We start from the raw sequence: 22,306 nt of genomic DNA on the forward strand, positions 1-22,306 counted from the left end.
TCTGAATTCTTTTTGTTTTTTATTATCTTTGTTGGGTTGGCAACGCTGAGGAAAAAAGATACGGAGCTCCTGCCTCATGCCTCTGCTCCGCACACACCTCATGTCTCCCTTTCTCAAAGCACACCACATACTCTTTAATATTCCCCGCACACTTTCCTGTTGCTTTAGGGCACAGTTGCAGCACAGGAGCCTTGTGAACCAAAGTATGCTCACAGTCCCTAAAGCAGCATCTCCACAGGCTTTCTGTTTAGAGCAGCCGCCTGTTACTGAAGGGCAGAGAGGTGGGGGAGGGGAGGAGGCAGAGGGGAAAGGATGCAAATATGGGCACAGGGAGTAAGAGAAGATAGAATGAAACAGGGGTAAGGGAGTGGAGCTACACAAAGCAGAGGGAGGGAAGAAAGAGAAGCTTAGGCAGAGAGAGTTTCAGGGCTCTACACAAAATGGAAGAGAGTAAATCAGAGGGGGAATTTAGAAAAGGGAAAGGAAAGGTGGTGATTAGAAGGCAAAACAAAGAAGTGGAGAAAACATTGGAGATAGGAAAATACTCTTCTTTCTGGTACATATGAAGACAGAAAAGTGGTAAGGCACCGTTCTTGCAGGTGGATGTATTGGTACCTATGGGATTTTTCTGGAAATTTTATGGGCAATAAAAGTCTTAGTAACATTACCACCTGCATTGCACCATGGAAGACTAATGACCACCCAGCATTCATCATTTCATTGCTCTTTTGCTATTAAATCTTTATTTTGATGCGATTCTAATGCTTGATTGAAAGGCCTGCAGTGGAGCATATGCATTTTTATGCTTTGTGGTTTTTAGCTGGTGTGCTTTTGCACCATATGATAGGATTGGTACAGTTGGATATGCAGGCCCTTAGTGCTCATAAATGTATGGAATTCTGTAATTGTAAAGTGAAATCCTTTACAGGTGGGGATTGAATTTTGTTGATAAATCTCATCTTTCTTCATTTGACTCGTGCACAGAATAAGAAGGGAACAGAGCTGCTGCTTGGAGTGGATGCTCTGGGGCTTCATATATATGACCCTGATAACAGGTTGACCCCCAAAATTTCCTTTCCCTGGAATGAAATCCGTAACATCTCATATAGCGACAAAGAGGTGGGTAAATCTGCATCTCCAGCAGTCCTCTGATCTATCCTCACAAGAACCTTAGTGATTCCTTGCTTCTAAAATCAGAGACCAGCGCACACCCTTCACCTTTGTTTCGTCCATCTTCTAATTATTCTTTTCTTTCCTTTCTCATTCCTTTCCTTGTCCTGTTTCGTATCACCTTCCTCCTCTTCCTCCTCACTAGTCTTCCTACATGTGACTTAGTGGTAGTTATAGGGAGCTGATCATCAGGGAAGTTATGGTTCAAATCTCCCTGAAGCTACTTGTGACCTTGGGCATGTCAATTTAACTCTCTATTGCTATGGTACAAATTGATTCTTGTCCACTAGACCAGTCCAGAACAAACAGGTTATACTTTTCAGCCAGCAGATGGAGACATTTTAAGATCTGTGAGCTCTGTGCTGGAAGTGCAAGAAGATTGAGAGGCACAATGGCAGTATCTAGAGTGGGGTCTGATGGTTGGAGTTCAGTCAGTTTCATGGACAATAATACCTTGGTCACAGACCCCCTTAGAGCAGGCGTGTCCAACCTGTGGCCTGCGGGCCAGAACCAGTCCACCGAATGCCTTTTTTTTTTCCTGGCTCTCAGAAGCTTGACAGTTTCTTTGGTAGGGATTCCTGCTTCCCCACCGTGACTCGGCTCTCCATAAGCATGAGCCACACCGTGCCGGACATTTGATTTGATCTTGCGGTTTCAAGTCTCTGAGACTTGAGACCAGCCCGAACGTCTGGTGTATTTGTGTCTGGGCTACTGAACTTTCTCCTTTCTTACATTCTTCCCTAATACTTCGCATGTGTGTTTTTCTCCCTCCCCCACATCAGTCATCTCAGTGCCAGACTGTGTTTTGTCCCCTTCAGTTTTCTCTGAGCAACCTTGTCCAACCACTTTAACTCAAAAGTTTGTTCTGACTTCTGTTTGCTGCTGTTTTGTCCGAGTATATAGATTACCTATCTTGGTGCATTTTCTCTTTTCAGTTTACTATAAAGCCTTTGGATAAAACAATTGATGTCTTCAAGTTTAATTCTTCAAAGCTCCGTGTCAATAAACTGGTGAGTGCATTAAGGCTCAGTGATTCTTGTGTCTGTTGCCTTTTTGTATTTGTAGTAGATAAAACTCGTGTAGTGATTCTTATACCTGTCCTGTACCCCACAGTCAATTTGGGTTCCATCATTCCCAGCAATCATGCCTCTGACAGTGGTTAATCTGGTTTGCTTTGGGAGCTCATTGCCCTTCTCATTCCCAGCTCCTAATAGGATGGCATTCTCACCCGTACATGGCTAATAATTATCAGTGGATCAGTTCTATATAGCAAACTTCTTTTTATGAAACCCAGCTGTAGTACTGGATTTGAATATGCATGAGAGATTTGTATACGTAGACTCAGTGCGCAGCCTTATCTTATGCATATACTAGCTGTTAAGCCCGTTAAAACGGGCGAGATTTGTGTTTTGCAAAATGTAATAATTCTCACCTCCATCCATCCATGTCCAGCAAACCTCCTCTCTCCCCTGCCTTCCCCTCCCCCGAGCCATGTCCAGCAACCCTGCTCTCTCCCCTGCCCTCCCCCTCCCATATCCAGCAGCCCTCCTGTATCCCATGCCCTCCCCCCATGTCCAGCAAACCTCCTCTCTCCCCTGCCCTCCCCTCCCTCGATCCATGTCCAGCAGCCCTCCTATGTCCCCTGGCCTCCCCCCGTCCACCGACCCTTGTCTCTCCCCTGCCCTCCCCCCTCCGGGAGCGGAGGTGAGAGGCGCTGTCATGTCAGTGCAGGGGGCCCCGATACGGAGGGGGGGGGGGCGGGAGCGGCGGCGACGTCGGGGATGGGGGGGTGGAGGTTGGTGCGCCGGTGATGTTGCTTCGTCTCCAGGGCAGGCTCCAGCGGCAGTGTCCATTTTCCTCTCTGTTCTGCCCTCTGATGTCATCACGTCTTGACGCGAGGGCGGGACAGAGAGGGAGGTCCTACTGCGCATTTGCGGGTGAGTCGGTCACTTGCCATTTATGTGTTTGATGCTGTAGAGATCCTGAGAATCCAACTTGCCTGTGTGAGCAATATCAAAACATAATAGTGGAAATAAACTCACAGAAAATTATAAAATTCCCACAATACTAAAGAATGAGAAACAAAGAACAGTCAGTAACAGTCAGTTGAAAGGAGGTAAATTTCAACTAGTGGTGTAGATGTAGCACCTTTTTGTATAGAACAGGTCATGAAATTGTCCTTAAATAGTGCAAGTGATGAAAAATCATTCAGATATGAATCTTAACAATTCGCTGAATCTTCAATCATTCAAGTAATAAATGTTTCCACATTTACTTACTTACAACGTCTGAAACATCTGACTTAACACTAGAACAGATGATTTAATTATCCCACATTCCATACCAGCAGTGCTGTCAGTATTTCACCAAAAGTTGCTTTGGGGATTTGTATTCATACAGCGTCAAATGTTGCTACAAAATTATCAAACCCATCTATTAATGGAAGCATTCAAATCCTGTACCTCCTGACGTTTGCTATATCTGTATAGATGCTCCTTGGTGAGGTTGCTGTTTTGTCACGGAGAGAGACCTCCTCAATGGCATGGGCTGAACTAGTCTTTACAGAGAAACTTGCTGAAACCATGTGCATCGATTAAGGCTCCAAGCCATGCGTTAATATCCCATGCAGCCCTCACTAAAGACAAACGGATGAGTAGCCTAACGGTTAGGGCAGCCTGTTGAGAACTAGGGGAGCTCAGTTCTATGTTTAAATCTTTTTATTAACAAAAGAAAGATAAAACAAACTGACATGAAACTTCCAGATAAATTCAAATCATAACCTTCATGCCTTCCTTATACAGCAAACATAATTTTCTTTTTTCTTCCCCCCCCCAACCCAGTTACCTGTACATTAAATGCCACAATGGTGGTAATTGTTATTCACTTATTACAAACATACCCTATACACGATACCACCACCACTACTGCACAATAAAAACAACAACAAAAAAAAAGAGAGGGAAAATTCAAAGTCTATTCAATAAAAAGTTACGAGCTCTAGGTGATAGCGATTTGTATATAGAATTCCCAAATTTCCAGAAAAGCTTCCCTTCTCTTTGGGGAGGACCCCAGCACCCTTTGTTCTTGCAACAGGGGAGCCCAATTCTAATCCTTCTGTTGCTCCTTGTTATCTTGGGCAAGCCACTTAATCCTCCATTGCTTCGGGTGCAAACTCAGATGTGAGCCCTCTAGGGACAGAGAAATGCCTACTGTACCTGAATCAGGGTTGCCAGATGGGAAAAATTTTCCCCACCCGAAATCAGCCCTAAACCCGCCCAAAGTCAAACACCGCCTCCAATGTCATCGACCCCGCCCCTGGCGTCACCTCTGACATTGTTAACCCCGCCCCGGAAAAGCTTCTATTGGACCAAATTGGACCAATAGAAGCCCCGGAAAAAGCGCCAAAACCCGCACAACAGCGAAAAAGAAGCCCAATTTCCCGCAGCCTTCAAAAATTTCCCGCATCCTCGCTTAAAAACCAGCCCAATTGGGTCGGAAACCGACCCATCTGGCTACTTTGACCTGAATGAACACCACTTTGATAATTTTTGGGGTTGCAGGCAGTATATTTATTTAAAAAAGTATTAAAGGACTCTATGAAAGTCACCTGCTCCGGCAGTTCTGGGACTTGGTAAGTAGTATCTTGAGGTGAGTAATAAGCTATCATATAAGCCTTTGCTGAGGGAAGTGGTGTGACAGTACGGTACTATTCTGGCTGATTGTTAAGAGGAAGTTGTGGTGCTTTAGTGAAGTCTGCTGCACTGAGTATCATAATAATAATTATCACAGAGGAGCCTTATTTTAAGAACATAAGAGTAGCCATACTGGGCCAGACCAATGGTCCATCTAGCCCAGTATCCTGATTCCAGCAGTGGCCAATCCAGGTCACAAGTACCTGGCAGAATCCCAAAGAGTAACAAGATTCCGGAATCCCAAAGAGTAACAAGATTCCGGAATCCCAAAGAGTAACAAGATTCCGGAATCCCAAAGAGTAGCAACATTCCAGAACCTCAGAGTAACAAGATTCCGGAATCCCAAAGAGTAGCAACATTCCAGAACCTCAAAGAGTTAAAAGATTCCAGAATCCCAAAGAATAGCAAGATTCCATGCTACCAATCCCAGGGCAAGCAGTGGCTTTCCTCATGTCCATCTCATTAACAGACTATGGACTTTTCCTCCAGGAACGTGTCCAAACCTTTTTTTTTTTTCAAATTTAAATTTTTATTAAACAACCAACATAACAACATTTTGAGTCTACAGACTCCAATACTTTTCCATTAATCAAACTTGATCAACAATTTTCACCCCTCACATTTTCCCCCTTACCCAAACCTTTTTTTTTTTTTTTACCCAGATATGCTAACTGATGTTACCACACTTGTTGAGTGGAAAAATATTTCCTTCTAATTTGTTTTGGAAGTATTTCCATGTAATTTCATTGTGTCCCCTGGTCTTTGTACTTTTTGAAAGAGAAAAAATGGATTCACTTTTACTCGTTCTATACCATTCAGGATTTTATAGACCTCAGTCATATCCCCCCCTCGGCCATCTTTTTTTTCCAGGTTGAGGAGCCCTAATCTCTTTAGCCTTTCCTCATATGGGAGGAGTTTTGTTTGCTTTTCTTTGAACCTTTTCTAATTCCGCTAGATCTTATACGGCGACCAGACTTGAACATGGTACTCAAGGTGAAGTCGCACCATGGAGCATTAGAGGCATGTGCCAGTCAAACTATCCTGCTTCAGCCAACCTTTTCCCTGCTGAACAGTGATTCCTATCCATAGCCCTGCTGAGCTCTGTCATACAGGCATTCTGCTCAGTGTGCTGCGGCATATAAGAAGGCAAATAGAATGTTAGGTATTATTAGGAAAGGCATGGAAAACAAAAATGAGGATGTTATAATGCCTTTGTATCGCTCCATGGTGCGACTGCACCTTGAATATTGTGTTCAATTCTGGTTGCCGCATCTCAAAAAAGATATAGTGGAATTAGAAAAGGTGCAGAGAAGGGTGAAGAAAATGATAAAGGGGATGGGACGACTTCCCTATGAGGAAAGGCTAAAGCAGCTGGGGCTCTTCAGCTTGGAGAAAAGACTGCTGAGGGGAGATATGATAAAGGTCTATAAAATAATGAGTGGAGTGGAACGGGTAGACGTGAAGCGTCTGTTTACGCTTTCCAAAAATACTAGGACTGGGGGGGGCATGCGATGAAGCTACAAAGTAGTAAATTTAAAACGAATCAGAGAAATTTTTCTTCACTCGGAGTGCAATTCAACTCTGGAATTCGTTGCCAGAAAATATGGTAAAGGTGGTTAGCTTAGCAGAGTTTAAAAAAGGTTTGGATGGTTTCCTAAAGGAAAAGTCCATAGACCCTTAGTAAATTGGACTTGGGGAAAATATTTCTGGGATAAGCAGCATAAAATGTTTTGTACTTTTTTGGAGGGATCTTGCCAGGTACTTGTAACCTGGATTGGCCACTGTTGGAAACAGGATGCTGGGCTTGATGGACCTTTGGTCTGTTCCAGTATAGCAATACTTATGTACTTAATGTATGTCCCTTGATGCTCAGAGCCACGCCTAGCTGACCGGGGCAGCATACGGTTTTGGAATCGGTTAAATTCTTGTGTGTGTGCGCAGCCTACTGGGATAATTCTGTAAGGAGCCTTCTAGGTATAAACAATCAAAAAGGTGTATGAATGACTTCTTGTAGAATTGCAAATAGCAGAAAAGAACTCTATGATAAGATGACATGCACTTTGTCAGTGGGTCTGCACATGGGCAGGGCCATAGCAAGCTGTAATTACACCCTGTACGACTCCCATCATGGTGCCCACTAAGCCCCTCCCCCTACCCCAAAGACCCCTCCACAAGCACATCCAGACACCAAAGATGCCGGTCACCTTTGGAAGCGTAGGGAGGGGCAAGGGGCCATAGCTAAGCAAGGGAGGCAATGAACAGCGACATTTTGACACCCACACATACTGTGTCTCGGCCCTGCTCATGGGCGGAATGTGGGCAGAGAGCACAAATACTGGCATAAACTACAGAATAATGTAATTTATGTGTGTTCTACTACTACTTAACATTTCTAGAGCGCTACTAGGGTTACGCAGCTCTGTACAAATTAAACAAAGAAGGACGGTCCCTGCTCAAAGGAGCTTACAATCTAAAGAACGAAATGTCAAGTTGGGGCAGTCTAGATTTCCTGGATAGAGGTGTGGTGGTTAGGTGCCGAAGGTGACATTGAAGAGGTGGGCTTTAAGCAGTGATTTGAAGATGGGCAGGGATCAGTCTTTCTTTACAAAGAAAGGTTAACACGGTTAGGAAAAGGAAAGATTATGACAGAGGTATTATAAAATCATGAGGGGGTGGAAAAGGCAAGAAGTACTAAGGACTTAAAGACACTATTAAACTGGTAGCAGATACAGAATAAATTAGAGAAAACCTTTTCACTTGATGCTCATGATAGAGGTATATAAAATAATGAGTGGAGTGGAACAGGTGGATGTGAAGCGTCTGTTCACGCTTTCCAAAAATACTAGGACTAGGGGGCATGCGATGAAACTACAGTGTAGTAAATTTAAAACAAATCAGAGAAAATTTTTCTTCACCCAACGTGTAATTGAACTCTTGAATTCGTTGCCGGAGAAAGTGGTGAAGGCGGTTAGCTTAGCAGAGTTTAAAAAGGGGTTGGACGGATTCCTAAAGGACAAGTCCATAAACCGCTACTAAACGGACTTGGAAAAATCCAAAATTCCAGGAATAACATGTATAGAATGTTTGTACGTTTGGGAAGCTTGCCAGATGCCCTTGGCCTGGATTGGCCGCTGTCGTGGACAGGATGCTGGGCTCGATGGACCCTTGGTCTTTTCCCAGTATGGCATTACTTATGTACTTATGTACTTATTTAAGCTGTGGAAAATTGTCAATGGTATCAAACACACCTGGGTGAGGTATAGACAAGTTCACGGAGAGAAGGATCATAACGTTAGCAGAAAGGAATGGATCTACTCTTTAGGTTCCTGTCAGGTGCTTCTTAATGATTTGAATTGGCTACTGTTTGGGGAGACAGGACTTGGTCTAACCCAGCATGGTAAATCTTATGCTCTTATCCTTCCCTCTGCTCTCTTATCATACAGTTGTGTGTTCTTGCTCACAACTAGGTGCGGAATTTACACCGGTTTGTGCTTTTAAAATGTCAACATGTTTTAGGTCACTTGCACTCTTATTCTATAACGAAAAGTAGGTACCTGCATTTTCTCTGTTAGAATAGGCTTAAAATAGACATCCTGTCATAAAAATGACTCTCTTTCTGTGTATGTTTCACTTGCATGCATATTTCCTTGCTGTGTTGTTGACCTGGGATATTTTCTTTTCCTGAATTTGTACAGATCCTGCAGCTGTGTATCGGGAACCACGACCTGTTCATGCGCAGGAGGAAGGCCGACTCCTTAGAGGTGCAGCAGATGAAAGCCCAGGCCAGAGAGGAGAAGGCCAGGAAACAGGTGAGGGAATAATTAGAATTAGAAATAGTGCCGTGTCTGTGCGCATAGTCAGTACAGGAAGAGGTGGGATAGCCTGGCGCTGTGTCTTGCCGTGTGACAGGCTCAGGTTTTCCCTTTCAATTCCCAGGCCCAGCTTTCACTCCACGAGTATTTATTTATTTATTTGTAGCATTTATACCCCGCTCTTTCCCGCTGTTAGCAGGTTCAGTGCGGCTTACAAAGTATAGTATAGAGTTACTAGTATAGAGTTACAATGCAGGTTTAGTGCGGTTTACAAAGTGTGGTACAAAGTTACAATGTCTGATACAAAGTATCACAGAAATAACATAATTGTATAAAGTAGGGCAAGAGGAAGAGATGTGGGGGAGGGTTTAATGTAAGGATAATGCTAGTGGTGTGGATTGGGTTCATGAATTAAGTTGGGTCATTTGGATAGGCTTGTTTTGAAGAGGTAGGTTTTCAGCAGCTTGCGGAAGGGTAGGTGTTCTTCGGTTGTTCGGATGTGTCTGGGTATGGCGTTCCAGAGTTGGCTGCCTACAACGGAGAAGTTGGATGCGTAGTAGGTTTGTATTTGAGACCTTTGCAATTGGGAAGGTGAAGATTGAGAAATGTTCGAGATGATTTGGTCCCGTTTCTGGCTGGAAGATCAACCAACCTGTTCATGTAGCTTGGGGCTACTCCAAGGAGGATCTTCTGGATCAATGTATGGACTTTGAAATGTATTCGTTCTTTGATAGGGAGCCAGTGAAGTTTTTCACGGAGTGGAGTTGCGCTTTGAAATCGTGGTTTGCCAAAAATGAGTCTGGCTGCTGTGTTTTGGGCGGTTTGGAGTTTTTTTTTTCAGGATTTGGGCTTTGCAGCCAATGAAGATGCTGTTGCAGTAGTCGACATGGGTGAGTACTGTTGATTGTACCAGATTGCGGAAAGATTTTTGGGGGAGGAATGGTTTAACTCTTTTTCAATACCCACGTCATATTGAACATCTTCTTTGTTATGGTTTTTGCATGAGTTTCTAGAGTTAGGTGGTTGTCTAGCGTTACGCCTAGGATTTTTAGATTGTCGGATATTGGGATTATGACGTCGGGTGTGGTCAGGGTAGACTGGATATATGGCAGATGTGCTGTAGGGAGGGAAGGAGAGATCCCAGCCACTGCTTTTTGGTGACATCCACAGCCTGGAGCTGTGCTGGAGTACATGCTTGTAAGTTCTGTGGCTCCTGACCTAAAATCTCAAGTTAGGGGCGATTCTGTATAGATGGGAAATACTCCAGCTAGCTGTGGATGAGAATTCATGGTTTTTGTTATTCATTAAAACTCTTACAATTGATATGGGAAGCCAGGGGAGCAGAAGAAATCTGCCTGGCCAAAAGTACAATAAAAATAAGTTTTTATAATTGCATGGCAACTTACAACGTGTAATTAAACTCTGGAATTCGTTTCCAGAGAATGTGATAAAGGCGGTTAGCTTAGCAGAGTTTAAAAAAAGGTTTGGATGACTTCCTAAAGGAAAAGTCCATAGACCATTATTAAATTGGACTTCCAGGGGAAAATCCACTATTTCTGGGATAAGCAGTATAAAATGTTTTGTACTTTTTTGGGATCTTGCCAGGTATTTGTGATCTGGATTGGCCACTGTTGGAAACAGCTTGATGGACCTTTGGTCTGTCCCAGTATGGCAATATTTATGTACTTGTGTAAAAGCACTTTTTATGTCCCAATGATCTGAGAACCAAGGAAGCCCAGTATTTTCAAAATGTATGCAGGTAATTAGAAAGACTTTAGTACTTTCAAATACTTTTTTATTGATTTTTATATAAAGCAATACAAAATGCAAATATTGGTGAAACAGCTTAAAGATACATAATAGTCAGTGAACCCGTGATAGAGCCCTAATCTTTCCTGCCTGGTGCTGCTGATCCTCTTGCTGTCTCCACTTTTTAAAAATGGCTGCCGAGACTTCAAGCGGTGGCCTTGCAAGACTTCCATGGGAGGCTGCCACTGGCAGTCTCAGTAACCATTTAAAAAAAATAAAGTGGAGACAGTGAGAGGATCAGTTGCAACGGGCAGGAAAGAGTGGGGATCTTTCTTGCCCCAAAGAAGCCACTAGACCACCAGTGTACCTTGAGGTATGTGCTGGGAGGGACGGCACTTCTTCAGGGATCCCAAAGGGCTTGGATCTATCCCTGCGGGATCCCCGCGGTAATCCCTCTATCCCTGCTCCTGTGCAGCTCTCTACTTTAAAACACAAAACAAATGCCATCTGCTGGCCAATTAGGAGAAATACACTTCATGAAATAATACAGTTCACAGGTTTAGAAACCCATTGTTTTTTTCACACATGTGCACAAGGTTTCGCAGTAAGCACAGCTTCTTGTGTGCATGTTCAAACCAAAAACGAAAGTGTTAGCACACATTGGTGCTTGTTTTTCTGCGCCTTTGAGCCTTGTGCAAAAATTTTTGAGAGACTTGGCGCAGAACAGGCGTCGATGTGTGCTCGCACTTTCAGTTTTGTTCATACAGGCGTACATGTTACTTACCATTTGCCATTAAAACTTGCATGGGCTTCTTTCTGCTTGCACAACAAGTCAAAATCAGCACATAAATGTACTTTTGCCCAAACTTAATTTTTTTGTGCTATACGTCACTTTGGGCAGTGGTTTGGCTTCCTAAGAGAGATCTTCTGAGATTGCTTACTATTCCCCCTAGCCTAGCTTTCCCACTGTGCACATGGTATGCCTTGTGAGGCAAATTCTTTCCTGATAGGAGTTATTACTTACAAATGGCTATTCACTATTCCCCGGGTTTTGGATCCCTGTTACAGGCTCCACACCAGAGGTTTCTTGGCAGCTTTGGGATTTGTATCCTTCGTAGGGCTAAAAAAGAGCTTGGGTTGGAGGAAACGCTTTTAGAACGAGCTTTGAGGTGTGGGGGGGGGGGCATAGAGGTTTTATTACCTGCTTCTGTAAAGCATTTTTTTTGTTTTCTGATAATCCTATTGTGCATTACACTAGTAAATGGGAATGTGATCTCGGTATTTCCTTGGAGCCTAAGCAGTGAGAAATTGTGTTTAAATATTTGTTGTCTCTATAGCTAGTGGTCTAGTGGAGAATGGCTATAAACTACTTTATGGCTGGCATAATACTACCCAGCACCTTTTCGAAATGTTCAACTATGGTACGGGGTGTTGCTGGCGACACTGTGGGGCTGTTGGTGATATGCATTATATTTGGTGGTCCTGCCTTGTGGTCCAATCGTTTTGGATTGCTGTTTTCCAACTTCTGTAACAAATATTTCCAGTTGTGTATCCCATGAATGCAGAACATTGCTTATTGCATGTTAAACCTGTGGGCATCCGTCTGGAGTACCATAAATTTTCTTCCTTGCTCTTTACAGCCCTGCAAGATCTTATTGGTGACCCACTGGAAAGAAGCTTGCCTACGCTGTAAGATGGTCCACATTTATCAGATGACCAAACTCAGTGCAATTAAAATTGGCACTCTGGTCAATTTTCACAAGACTTGGGATATTTATCACACTTGGCGATCTCCAGCTTTGCATGGGGTTGCCCACTCTTCTTAATCTTTTTCTTTGGACCCCCCCTCTTTGCTCTACTGATGTTTGTGGGGTTGTTTACTTGTGTCACTAGCCCTGGCTTCTGTTGGGGGGGGGGGACGGGAAGGGGGTAGGGAGGGATGTTCCTCTTCAGATATACTTTGGCTTTGCTGTTTGTATGACCTTTTTCCGGGGAGCTTGTCACCAATGGGTGGGGGGAGAGAGAGGGTCAACATTTGGGGGGGAGGGGCTTTCAGAGTTGTTTCCATGTGAACTGTGCTGTAAGTGTCCAGCTTTGTTTATTTAGATAATGTGGGGGGTTTTTTCTATGCTTCGTTTAATAAAAAAAGGATTTCAATGTAAAAAACAAAAAAACTCCCAGCATGTAAATGTATTTAATTTATGCAGGGAAGGAAATAATTTTTATAGGCGTCACGGCTATCTGACATAGTGTTTTCTCCTATGCAAATTGCCTGTACTTTTATGAATAACAGAGTTCATGCAGAGTACCGGATTTCTTTCTGCCATGGTAAAGGAATCTAGGAAACCACCTGCTAATGCTGTTTGTTTGTTTGTTTTCAAATCCTTGCTCAAAGCCCACCTCTTCAATGTCGCCTTCGGCACCTAACCACTACACCTCTATTCAGGAAATCTTGACTGCCCCAACTTGACATTTCATCCTTTAGATTGTAAGGTCCTTCGAGCAGGGACTGTCTTTCTTTGTTAAACTGTACAGCGCTTCGTAACCCTAGTAGCGCTCTAGAAATGATAAGTCGTAGTAGTAGTAGTTTTAATAAAAGCCTGTGAGTTAGGACAGTTTGATGCAGTGAATATTTATAGACAGTGGATATAGGGGATTTCTAATTTGTTTTGGGGAACAGTTGTGCAATGTAATTCATGGTGTTTGGAAGCACATGCAGTAACTGTGACAGACCTGTAGGGACACTTTTGGGAAGATCTGTGTTGAGTGAAATATGTGCATGGCCATTTTTGCTGAGAGAAGATTGTGTTGATGATGGTGTAATTGTGATTTGTTGTGCTTTGTTTTTTGCCATTTTGGAGGTTATGATGTTAGCGTGGCATAGATGGGATTGACGTTGGAATGTAAATGTGGGTGATGTGGTATGTGTGATAATAGTACGGCTGATTGTTGGTATAGACTGTTTAGATGATTATGATATGCACATTTGGAGTGCTGATATATACTACAGGACGAGCCTTGTACGCTACCCTAGATGCTCGTGGAAACATTCTTGCGTTATGCACACATCAAAAGTGTGTGGTGTACTCTCTTCATTCATAGCTTGTTAGCATACATTTTAATACAACCTGTGCTGTGTCTTCCCGTGTGAGCCAACACCTGCGCACAATTTCACTGTGCGTGCTCAGTATGTAAAACCTGTGTTCAGCCCGGGGTTGCTTTCTGCATTGGACCCTGAGGTAATAAATGGGATAACTAAAGCTTCTGTGTAATCGTAGGCAAGACCATTGGTGGGAAGGGGAGGATTCTCCCTTAGAGGCCGTACGCGTGGGCCTAAGGCATCTGGGCAGAACCTGAGCTGGCTTATATCGTGCTGTCAAAACCCGGCACCCTAGGCAGCTGCTTATTTTGTCTATGCCTGGTAGTTGGGTATAACTGTCTTCAAAGTCAGTCAAGAAAGTGGCGAATCTCAAGTGAAAGAGAGCGGGAGGCAGAGATGCCTTTTTGGGTTAGAGACCGTCTGCTGTGCAATTAACATCTGAGCTCACTAAGCAAGGGTAGAATTAGGTAATGTCACAGTCCAGAAGCAGCAACTGCCCTGAATTTTATTGGGCAGGATCACTTTTTATTCTGGAGAGCCCTGCACAAGGAAGGGATTCTGTGCTTTTAGAGCATAGTTGTAATTAAGGCCAGGTCAGAATGGGAGTAGATAAGATCTCTTAGTTTTTTGTTTTATTTTTGCTACCGTTTAATCATCTCCCCACCTCATTTGCCAGTTAACTGCTGATGGAATGCATATCGTCGGGTCTGAGCAGGCAGCCTGAATGCCAATTAAACTGGGGGCTCCTTGATGTGCTTGCAGGTCAGCCCAAGCAGCAGTGCCAGGTCCTTCGGAGGCGGTAGCATGTGCCCAATGAGCACTTATCAGCAAATTGGATTGTCTGAATCATTGTCTTCTGGTCCAAGACCTTTTCTGTGTGATGAAACTCAGAACAGCTAAACGGCAGGCAGGTGCTGCCAGGAATATGAATTCCTTCCCAGGCTCAGCCACTTGATAGCAGCTGCTAGCATAGTTCAGAGAAGTGCAGCTTCTGGAGTGCGATGCAACTTTACCCTACTCACAACCTCTTTCCATTCCTTTTTTAGCTTTCAGTTTAATTGTCTTCTGTCTTCCTCCACGTGGTTTTATTTATGTGTCTGTGCATGTGTGTACTATGATCGGGATGTGAGTTGTAAACAAGTCAAGTCTCAGTGATTTTGTAGCAAATATTCATTCCCCTGTTAAATGAATCATCAAAACAATTGTTCCATTGAGTAACAGGGGAATATTTGCTACAGAATCACTGAGACTTGACTTGTTTACAACTCTCATCCCTTCTCTGATATAGTTGCTTTTTCCTTGGGCAGGAAAATGATCTTAAGGTTAGCTAGCTTTTGCTGTGCAGATGATACATCCTTGGCTTCCAGATCTCTGGAACCCCTGGCAGCTACCACTTGATGTCGGAATCACAGCTTGCCTGTGACTTTTCTGGCTCGGAAGGTTTTTTGTAACTCCTCTGAAAAGATACACCTGGACAAGGTGTTTTGCATTTTGGCCTACTCTCTTCCTAGAATTGCACTCCAGGAATCCTTTTAGTTTCTGCAGTACACAGAAGTAGATTTAACACAAATTTGAAATTTATATTCACTCATGCCAGTTGTGTCAAGGCTTCATCCCTAGCTGCAGTTCGTTCATACATCTTTCATAAGCACTCATAATTCAGTTCTGAATGAACCAAAATGCCTTCAGTTAAACTGATTGGCATAAATCTACATAGGGCTGGATTATTACACTTTCTGCAACATTATCCGTCTTTCTTGGGCTTAACCCTTTGCTCCCTGTCAGGTCTATTGGTGTGTGGTGTGCAAATCCCGGTGTGATTTATATGTTCATTATACAATGGTTTACCTATATATAAAATGCATATATAAAAATATAAATGCATGCATCTCCTTTACCTTACACAGACCTATTTTCATAATATCTGTTTGTTCTAAACTTCTACTATGTTACTCAAATTCTCTATGTAACAACATGTAATTATTTTATAATCTCTGCTTGTTTTAAACTTCTACCATGTTACTCAAAATTTCTATGTAACAATAATTGATTATGTTCTAATCCATTACCACCAAATACGATACATTGTAAGCCACATTCTCCAAGGACAAGCAGGCTGCTTGTTCTCACTGATGGGTGACGTCCACAGCAGCCCCTCCAATCGGAAACTTCTCTAGCAAAGTCCTTTGCTAGTCCTCGCGCACCCGCGCGCACCGCGCATGCGCAGCCGTCTTCCCGCCCGAAACCGGCTCGAGCCGGCCAGTCTTCTTTTGTCCGTACTCGGTACGGTCGTGTTTTCGCCATGTCGAGCCCCGGAAAGTCGACCTCGCGCGTCCAAATTTATTTTTGACGTGTTTTTTCTTCGGAAAAGTCTTTTCAAGTGCCGGGAAGTGCTCCGGAAACCCCCCCCCCGGGTTTCGTGTTAATCCTCCCCGTACTTCCAGCTTTTTGCCCCGATAAGTTTTCTTTCGTCGTCGGGGTAGGCCTCTTTTCGGCCTCGGTCGAGATTTTCTCCCTTACGAATTTTTTGGTGCTCTTTTTCCGTCATTTCGGACTTTGATTTCGCCGGCGCAATTTTTCCGCCCATGACATCGAAGCCTTCCAGCGGCTTCAAGAAGTGCACCCAGTGCGCCCGGGTTATCTCGCTCACTGATCGACACTCGTCGTGTCTTCAGTGTCTGGGGGCCGAGCACCGCCCTCAGAACTGCAGTCTGTGTTCCCTGCTTCAAAGGCGGACTCAGGTAGCGAGACTAGCCCAGTGGAACGTGTTGTTCTCGGGCTCTTCGTCGGCATCGGCACCGGGATCTTCGAGTGCATCGACGTCGTCAGCGTCCAGGCCATCTTCCTCGGCCGCCCCTGCATCGAGTGCATCGAGGCATTGGGCCTCTGCATCGGCGCCGAGACATCGGATAGCTGCATCGACGTCGGTGGTACCGGGACCTCGTCTGCTGATGTCGTCGGACGGCGGTGCATCGTCAGGAGTGCAGATGAGGGCTGTCCATTCCCCTGCTGGTGGCGGTGAGCCTTCGGGTGGGTCTCCTCCTACCCTGAGGGCTCCTGCGGTACAGCCCCCCCGAGACCGACCTCCTTCGGCCTCGGCCCCGAGGAAGCGACGGCTGGATTCTACGTCCTCCTCGTCGGTGCCGGGGAGCTCCGGTGACATGCTTCGGAAGAAATCGAAGAAGCATCGACACCGGTCACCTCCCCGCGTCGGCACCGAGAGCTCTGGGTCGCCGAGGGAGTCGGCACCCAGCAGGCATCGGCACCGAGAGGACCGCTCACCCTCTGTTCAAGAGGTGTCGATGCGCTCCACTCTGGACAGCCCGGAACAGCCTCCTCGCCCGGAACAGGTTCTGACGTCGACGCCTGCATCGACCTCTTTGCCTTTCTCTGCAGCCGCTCTGAACGAGAGCCTCCGGGCCGTTCTCCCAGAGATTCTGGGAGAGCTGTTGCGCCCTACCCCTCCGGTACCGGCGGTGCTTGCGCCTCCGGTACCGTTGAGCGTGGCGCCGGCTGGCCCATCGGCCGGGGTGAGGTCCCCGACGTCGGTACCGCGTGCGGTGCCGACTGCGGCCACCTCCCAGGAGGGCTCCCCGACTACGTCGGCGGAGGGAGCTTCGCCGATGCGGGCCAGGGAGTCTACCTCTCGACGCCCCCATCGTGGACGTGGCTCCACGGAGTCGAGCCGGGCGAGGTTGCAGACACAGGTTCGTGAACTTGTGTCTGACACCGAGGGTGAGGCCTCGTGGGAGGAAGAAGACGACCCCAGATATTTCTCTGACGAGGAGTCTGAGGGTCTTCCTTCTGATCCCACTCCCTCTCCTGAAAGACAGCTTTCTCCTCCTGAGAGTCTGTCTTTCGCTTCCTTTGTCCGGGAGATGTCTAAGGCCATCCCCTTCCCGGTGGTTGTGGAGGACGAGCCCAGGGCTGAAATGTTTGAGCTCCTGGACTATCCTTCTCCACCTAAGGAAGCGTCCACTGTTCCCTTGCACCATGTCCTAAAAAAGACATTGCTTGCGAACTGGACAAAACCTCTAACTAATCCCCACATCCCCAAGAAGATCGAGTCCCAGTACCGGATCCATGGGGACCCAGATCTGATGCGCACCCAGTTGCCTCATGATTCTGGAGTTGTGGATCTGGCCCTAAAGAAGGCTAAGAGTTCTAGGGAGCATGCTTCAGCGCCCCCGGGCAAGGACTCTAGAACCTTAGACTCCTTTGGGAGGAAGGCCTACCATTCCTCTATGCTCCTGGCCAAAATCCAGTCTTACCAGCTCTACACGAGCATACACATGCGGAACAATGTGCGGCAGTTGGCGGGCTTGGTTGATGCTCTCCCCCCCCGAGCAGGCCAAGCCTTTTCAGGAGGTGGTCAGGCAGCTGAAGGCGTGCAGAAAATTCCTGGCCAGAGGGGTGTATGACACCTTTGATGTTGCGTCCAGGGCCGCTGCTCAAGGTGTGGTGATGCGCAGGCTCTCATGGCTGCGTGCCGCCGACCTGGAGAATAGACTCCAGCAGCGGATTGCGAACTCGCCTTGCCGTGCGGACAACATTTTTGGAGAGAAAGTCGAACAGGTGGTAGAGTCTCTCCACCAGCGGGACACCGCATTCGACAAGTTCTCCCGCCGGCAGCCTTCAGCATCTACCTCTACAGGTAGAAGATTTTTCGGGGGAAGGAAGACTGTTCCCTACTCTTCTGGTAAGCGTAGGTACAATCCTCCTTCTCGACAGCCTGCGGCCCAGGCTAAGCCCCAGCGCGCTCGCTCTCGTCAGCAGCGTGCGCCTCAGCCAGGCCCCTCGGCTCCCCAGCAAAAGCAAGGGGTGAGCTTTTGACTGGCTCCAGCAGAGCATAGCCGACATCCAAGTGTCAGTGCCGGGCGACCTACCAGTCGGGGGGAGGTTGAAAGCTTTTCACCAAAGGTGGCCTCTAATAACCTCCGATCAGTGGGTTCTCCAAATAGTCCGGCAAGGATACACCCTCAATTTGGCCTCAAAACCTCCAAATTGTCCACCGGGAGCTCAGTCTTACAGCTTCCAGCACAAGCAGGTACTTGCAGAGGAACTTTCCGCCCTTCTCAGCGCCAATGCGGTCGAGCCCGTGCCATCCGGGCAAGAAGGGCTGGGATTCTATTCCAGGTACTTCCTTGTGGAAAAGAAAACAGGGGGGATGCGTCCCATCCTAGACCTAAGGGCCCTGAACAAATATCTCGTAAAAGAAAAGTTCAGGATGCTTTCCCTGGGCACCCTTCTCCCCATGATTCAGCAAAACGATTGGCTATGCTCTCTGGACTTGAAGGATGCCTACACACACATCCCGATACTGCCAGCTCACAGACAGTATCTGCGATTTCAGCTGGGCACACGCCACTTCCAGTACTGTGTGCTACCCTTTGGGCTCGCCTCTGCGCCCAGGGTGTTCACAAAGTGCCTAGCTGTGGTAGCAGCGGCACTTCGCAGGCTGGGGGTGCACGTGTTCCCATATCTCGACGATTGGCTGGTGAAGAACACATCCGAGGCAGGAGCCCTGCAGTCCATGCAGATGACTATTCGCCTCCTGGAGCTACTGGGGTTTGTGATAAATTATCCAAAGTCCCATCTTCTCCCAGTGCAGAAACTCGAATTCATAGGAGCTCTGCTGGATTCTCGGACGGCTCGCTCCTATCTCCCAGAGACGAGGGCCAACAACTTGTTGTCCCTCGTCTCGCGGGTGCGAGCGTCCCAGCAGATCACAGCTCGGCAGATGTTGAGATTGCTGGGCCACATGGCCTCCACAGTTCATGTGACTCCCATGGCCCGTCTTCACATGAGATCTGCTCAATGGACCCTAGCCTCCCAGTGGTATCAGGCTGCTGGGGGTCTAGAAGACGTGATCCACCTGTCCACGAGTTTTCTCGAATCCCTGTATTGGTGGACAATCTGGTCCAATTTGACTCTGGGACGTCCTTTCCAAATTCCTCAGCCACAAAAAGTGCTGACAACGGATGCGTCTCTCCTGGGATGGGGAGCTCATGTCGATGGGCTTCACACCCAAGGAAGCTGGTCCCTCCAGGAACGCGGTCTACAGATCAATCTCCTGGAGTTGCGAGCGATCTGGAACGCTCTGAAGGCTTTCAGAGATCGGCTGTCCCATCAAATTATCCAAATTCAGACAGACAACCAGGTTGCCATGTACTATGTCAACAAGCAGGGGGGCACCGGATCTCGCCCCCTGTGTCAGGAAGCCGTCAGCATGTGGCTCTGGGCTCGCCGTCTCGGCATGGTGCTCCAAGCCACATATCTGGCAGGCGTAAACAACAGTCTGGCCGACAGACTGAGCCGGATTATGCAACCTCACGAGTGGTCGCTCAACTCCAGAGTGGTGCGCCAGATCTTCCAAGCGTGGGGCACCCCCTTGGTGGATCTCTTCGCATCTCGAGTGAACCACAAAGTCCCTCAGTTCTGTTCCAGGCTTCAGGCCCCCGGCAGACTAGCATCGGATGCCTTCCTCCTGGATTGGGGGGAGGGCTTGCTGTATGCTTATCCTCCCATTCCTCTGGTGGGGAAGACTTTGTTGAAACTCAAGCAAGACCGAGGCACCATGATTCTGATTGCTCCCTTTTGGCCGCGTCAGATCTGGTTCCCTCTTCTTCTGGTTATCCTCCGAAGAACCGTGGAGATTGGAGTGTTTTCCGACCCTCATCACGCAGGACGAAGGGGCTCTTCTGCATCCCAGCCTCCGGTCCCTGGCTCTCACGGCCTGGATGTTGAGAGCGTAGACTTTGCCTCTTTGGGTCTGTCAGAGGGTGTCTCCCGCGTCTTGCTTGCTTCCAGGAAATATTCCACTAAGAGGAGTTACTTCTTTCTATGGAGGAGGTTTGCCGTCTGGTGTGACAGCAAGGCCCTAGCTCCTCGCTCTTGTCCTACACAGACCCTGCTTGAATACCTTCTGCACTTGTCTGAGTCTGGTCTCAAGACCAACTCTGTAAGAGTTCACCTTAGCGCAATCAGTGCATACCATTACCATGTGGAAGGTAAGCCGATCTCAGGACAGCCTTTAGTTGTTCGCTTCATGAGAGGTTTGCTTTTGTCAAAGCCCCCTGTCAAGCCTCCTACAGTGTCATGGGATCTCAATGTCGTTCTCACCCAGCTGATGAAACCTCCTTTTGAGCCACTGAATTCCTGCCATCTGAAGTACTTGACCTGGAAGGTCATTTTCTTGGTGGCAGTTACTTCAGCTCGTAGAGTCAGTGAGCTTCAGGCCCTGGTAGCCCAGGCCCCTTAAACCAAATTTCATCATAACAGAGTAGTCCTCCGCACTCACCCTAAGTTCTTGCCAAAGGTCGTGTCGGAGATCCATCTGAACCAGTCAATTGTCTTGCCAACATTCTTTCCCCGTCCTCATTCCTGCCCTGCTGAACGTCAGCTGCACACATTGGACTGCAAGAGAGCATTGGCCTTCTACCTGGAGCGGACACAGCCCCACAGACAGTCCGCCCAATTGTTTGTTTCTTTTGATCCCAATAGGAGGGGAGTGGCTGTAGGGAAACGCACCATATCCAATTGGCTAGCAGATTGCATTTCCTTCACTTACGCCCAGGCGGGGCTGGCTCTTGAGGGTCATGTCACGGCTCATAATGTTAGAGCCATGGCTGCGTCGGTAGCCCACTTGAAGTCAGCCTCCATTGAAGAAATTTGCAAAGCTGCGACGTGGTCATCTGTCCACACATTCACATCTCATTACTGCCTGCAGCAGGATACCCGACGCGACAGTCGGTTCGGGCAGTCAGTTCTTCAGAACCTGTTTGGGCTTTAGGATCCAACTCCACCCCCCGAGGGCCCTGTTTGTTCTGTTCCAGGCTACACTCTCAGTTAGTTGGTAAATTTTTTTGGTCAATCTCAGTTATGTCCTCGCCGTTGCGAGGCCCAATTGACCATGGTTGTTGTTTTGAGTGAGCCTGGGGGCTAGGGATACCCCATCAGTGAGAACAAGCAGCCTGCTTGTCCTCGGAGAAAGCGAATGCTACATACCTGTAGAAGGTATTCTCCGAGGACAGCAGGCTGATTGTTCTCACAAACCCGCCCGCCTCCCCTTTGGAGTTGTGTCTTCCCTTGAAGTGTATTGTCTTGCTACATACTGGACTGGCTGGCTCGAGCCGGTTTCGGGCGGGAAGACGGCCGGCGGGTGCGCGAGGACTAGCAAAGGACTTTGCTAGAGAAGTTTCCGATTGGAGGGGCTGCCGTGGACATCACCCATCAGTGAGAACAATCAGCCTGCTGTCCTCGGAGAATACCTTCTACAGGTATGTAGCATTCGCTTTGAGCCTGCAAAAAGGTGGGATAATGTGGGATACAAATGCAATAAATAAATAAAATAAAATTATTTGACTGCCTCGTAGCCGACAAGCCCATGTAGCTATTTCATTAATAGTTGTGAGAACAGGTTCAGAAGGAATAAAGGGCCAGGAGTGTTTCTCTATGCACTAGAGTTCAGTATTGTTCAGGTTTCTTCCGCTCTGGCCTCCATTCCCTGCCAGTTTCTCAGCCACTCTTGGGGATTCTCACACTAATTCTTGCCTTCTCTCACCTTCTAGATGGAGCGGCAGCGTTTGGCTCGAGAGAAGCAGTTGCGAGAAGAAGCAGAGCGATCGCGAGATGAGTTAGAAAGGAGGTTGCTGCAGCTAAAGGAAGAAGCACAATTGGCCAATGATGCTTTGGTAAGTACAGCTGCCTGTGCTGCAGGAAAGGCAGTGGTCAGCATTTGCAACAGTGCATCCTGCTGACTGAGAGAGGGTGGTTGTGAAAAA

General features: G+C 46.9%; 1 protein-coding gene across 2 annotated transcripts in view; it reads left to right on the forward strand.

Annotated features, from left to right (window-relative positions):
- Positions 1–22,306, forward strand: part of NF2 (neurofibromin 2) — an 88,706-nt gene that overhangs the window by 24,097 nt on the left and 42,303 nt on the right. For both annotated transcript variants that reach the window (XM_030218976.1, XM_030218975.1), the window contains exons 9-12: positions 985–1,119; positions 2,106–2,180; positions 8,558–8,671; positions 22,094–22,216. In XM_030218976.1, the coding sequence (XP_030074836.1) occupies positions 985–1,119; positions 2,106–2,180; positions 8,558–8,671; positions 22,094–22,216 (447 nt within the window). The remainder of the gene's footprint in view (positions 1–984; positions 1,120–2,105; positions 2,181–8,557; positions 8,672–22,093; positions 22,217–22,306) is intronic.

The sequence above is a fragment of the Microcaecilia unicolor genome, chromosome 11 (assembly GCF_901765095.1).
Source record: "Microcaecilia unicolor chromosome 11, aMicUni1.1, whole genome shotgun sequence".
NCBI lineage: Eukaryota > Metazoa > Chordata > Amphibia > Gymnophiona > Siphonopidae > Microcaecilia > Microcaecilia unicolor.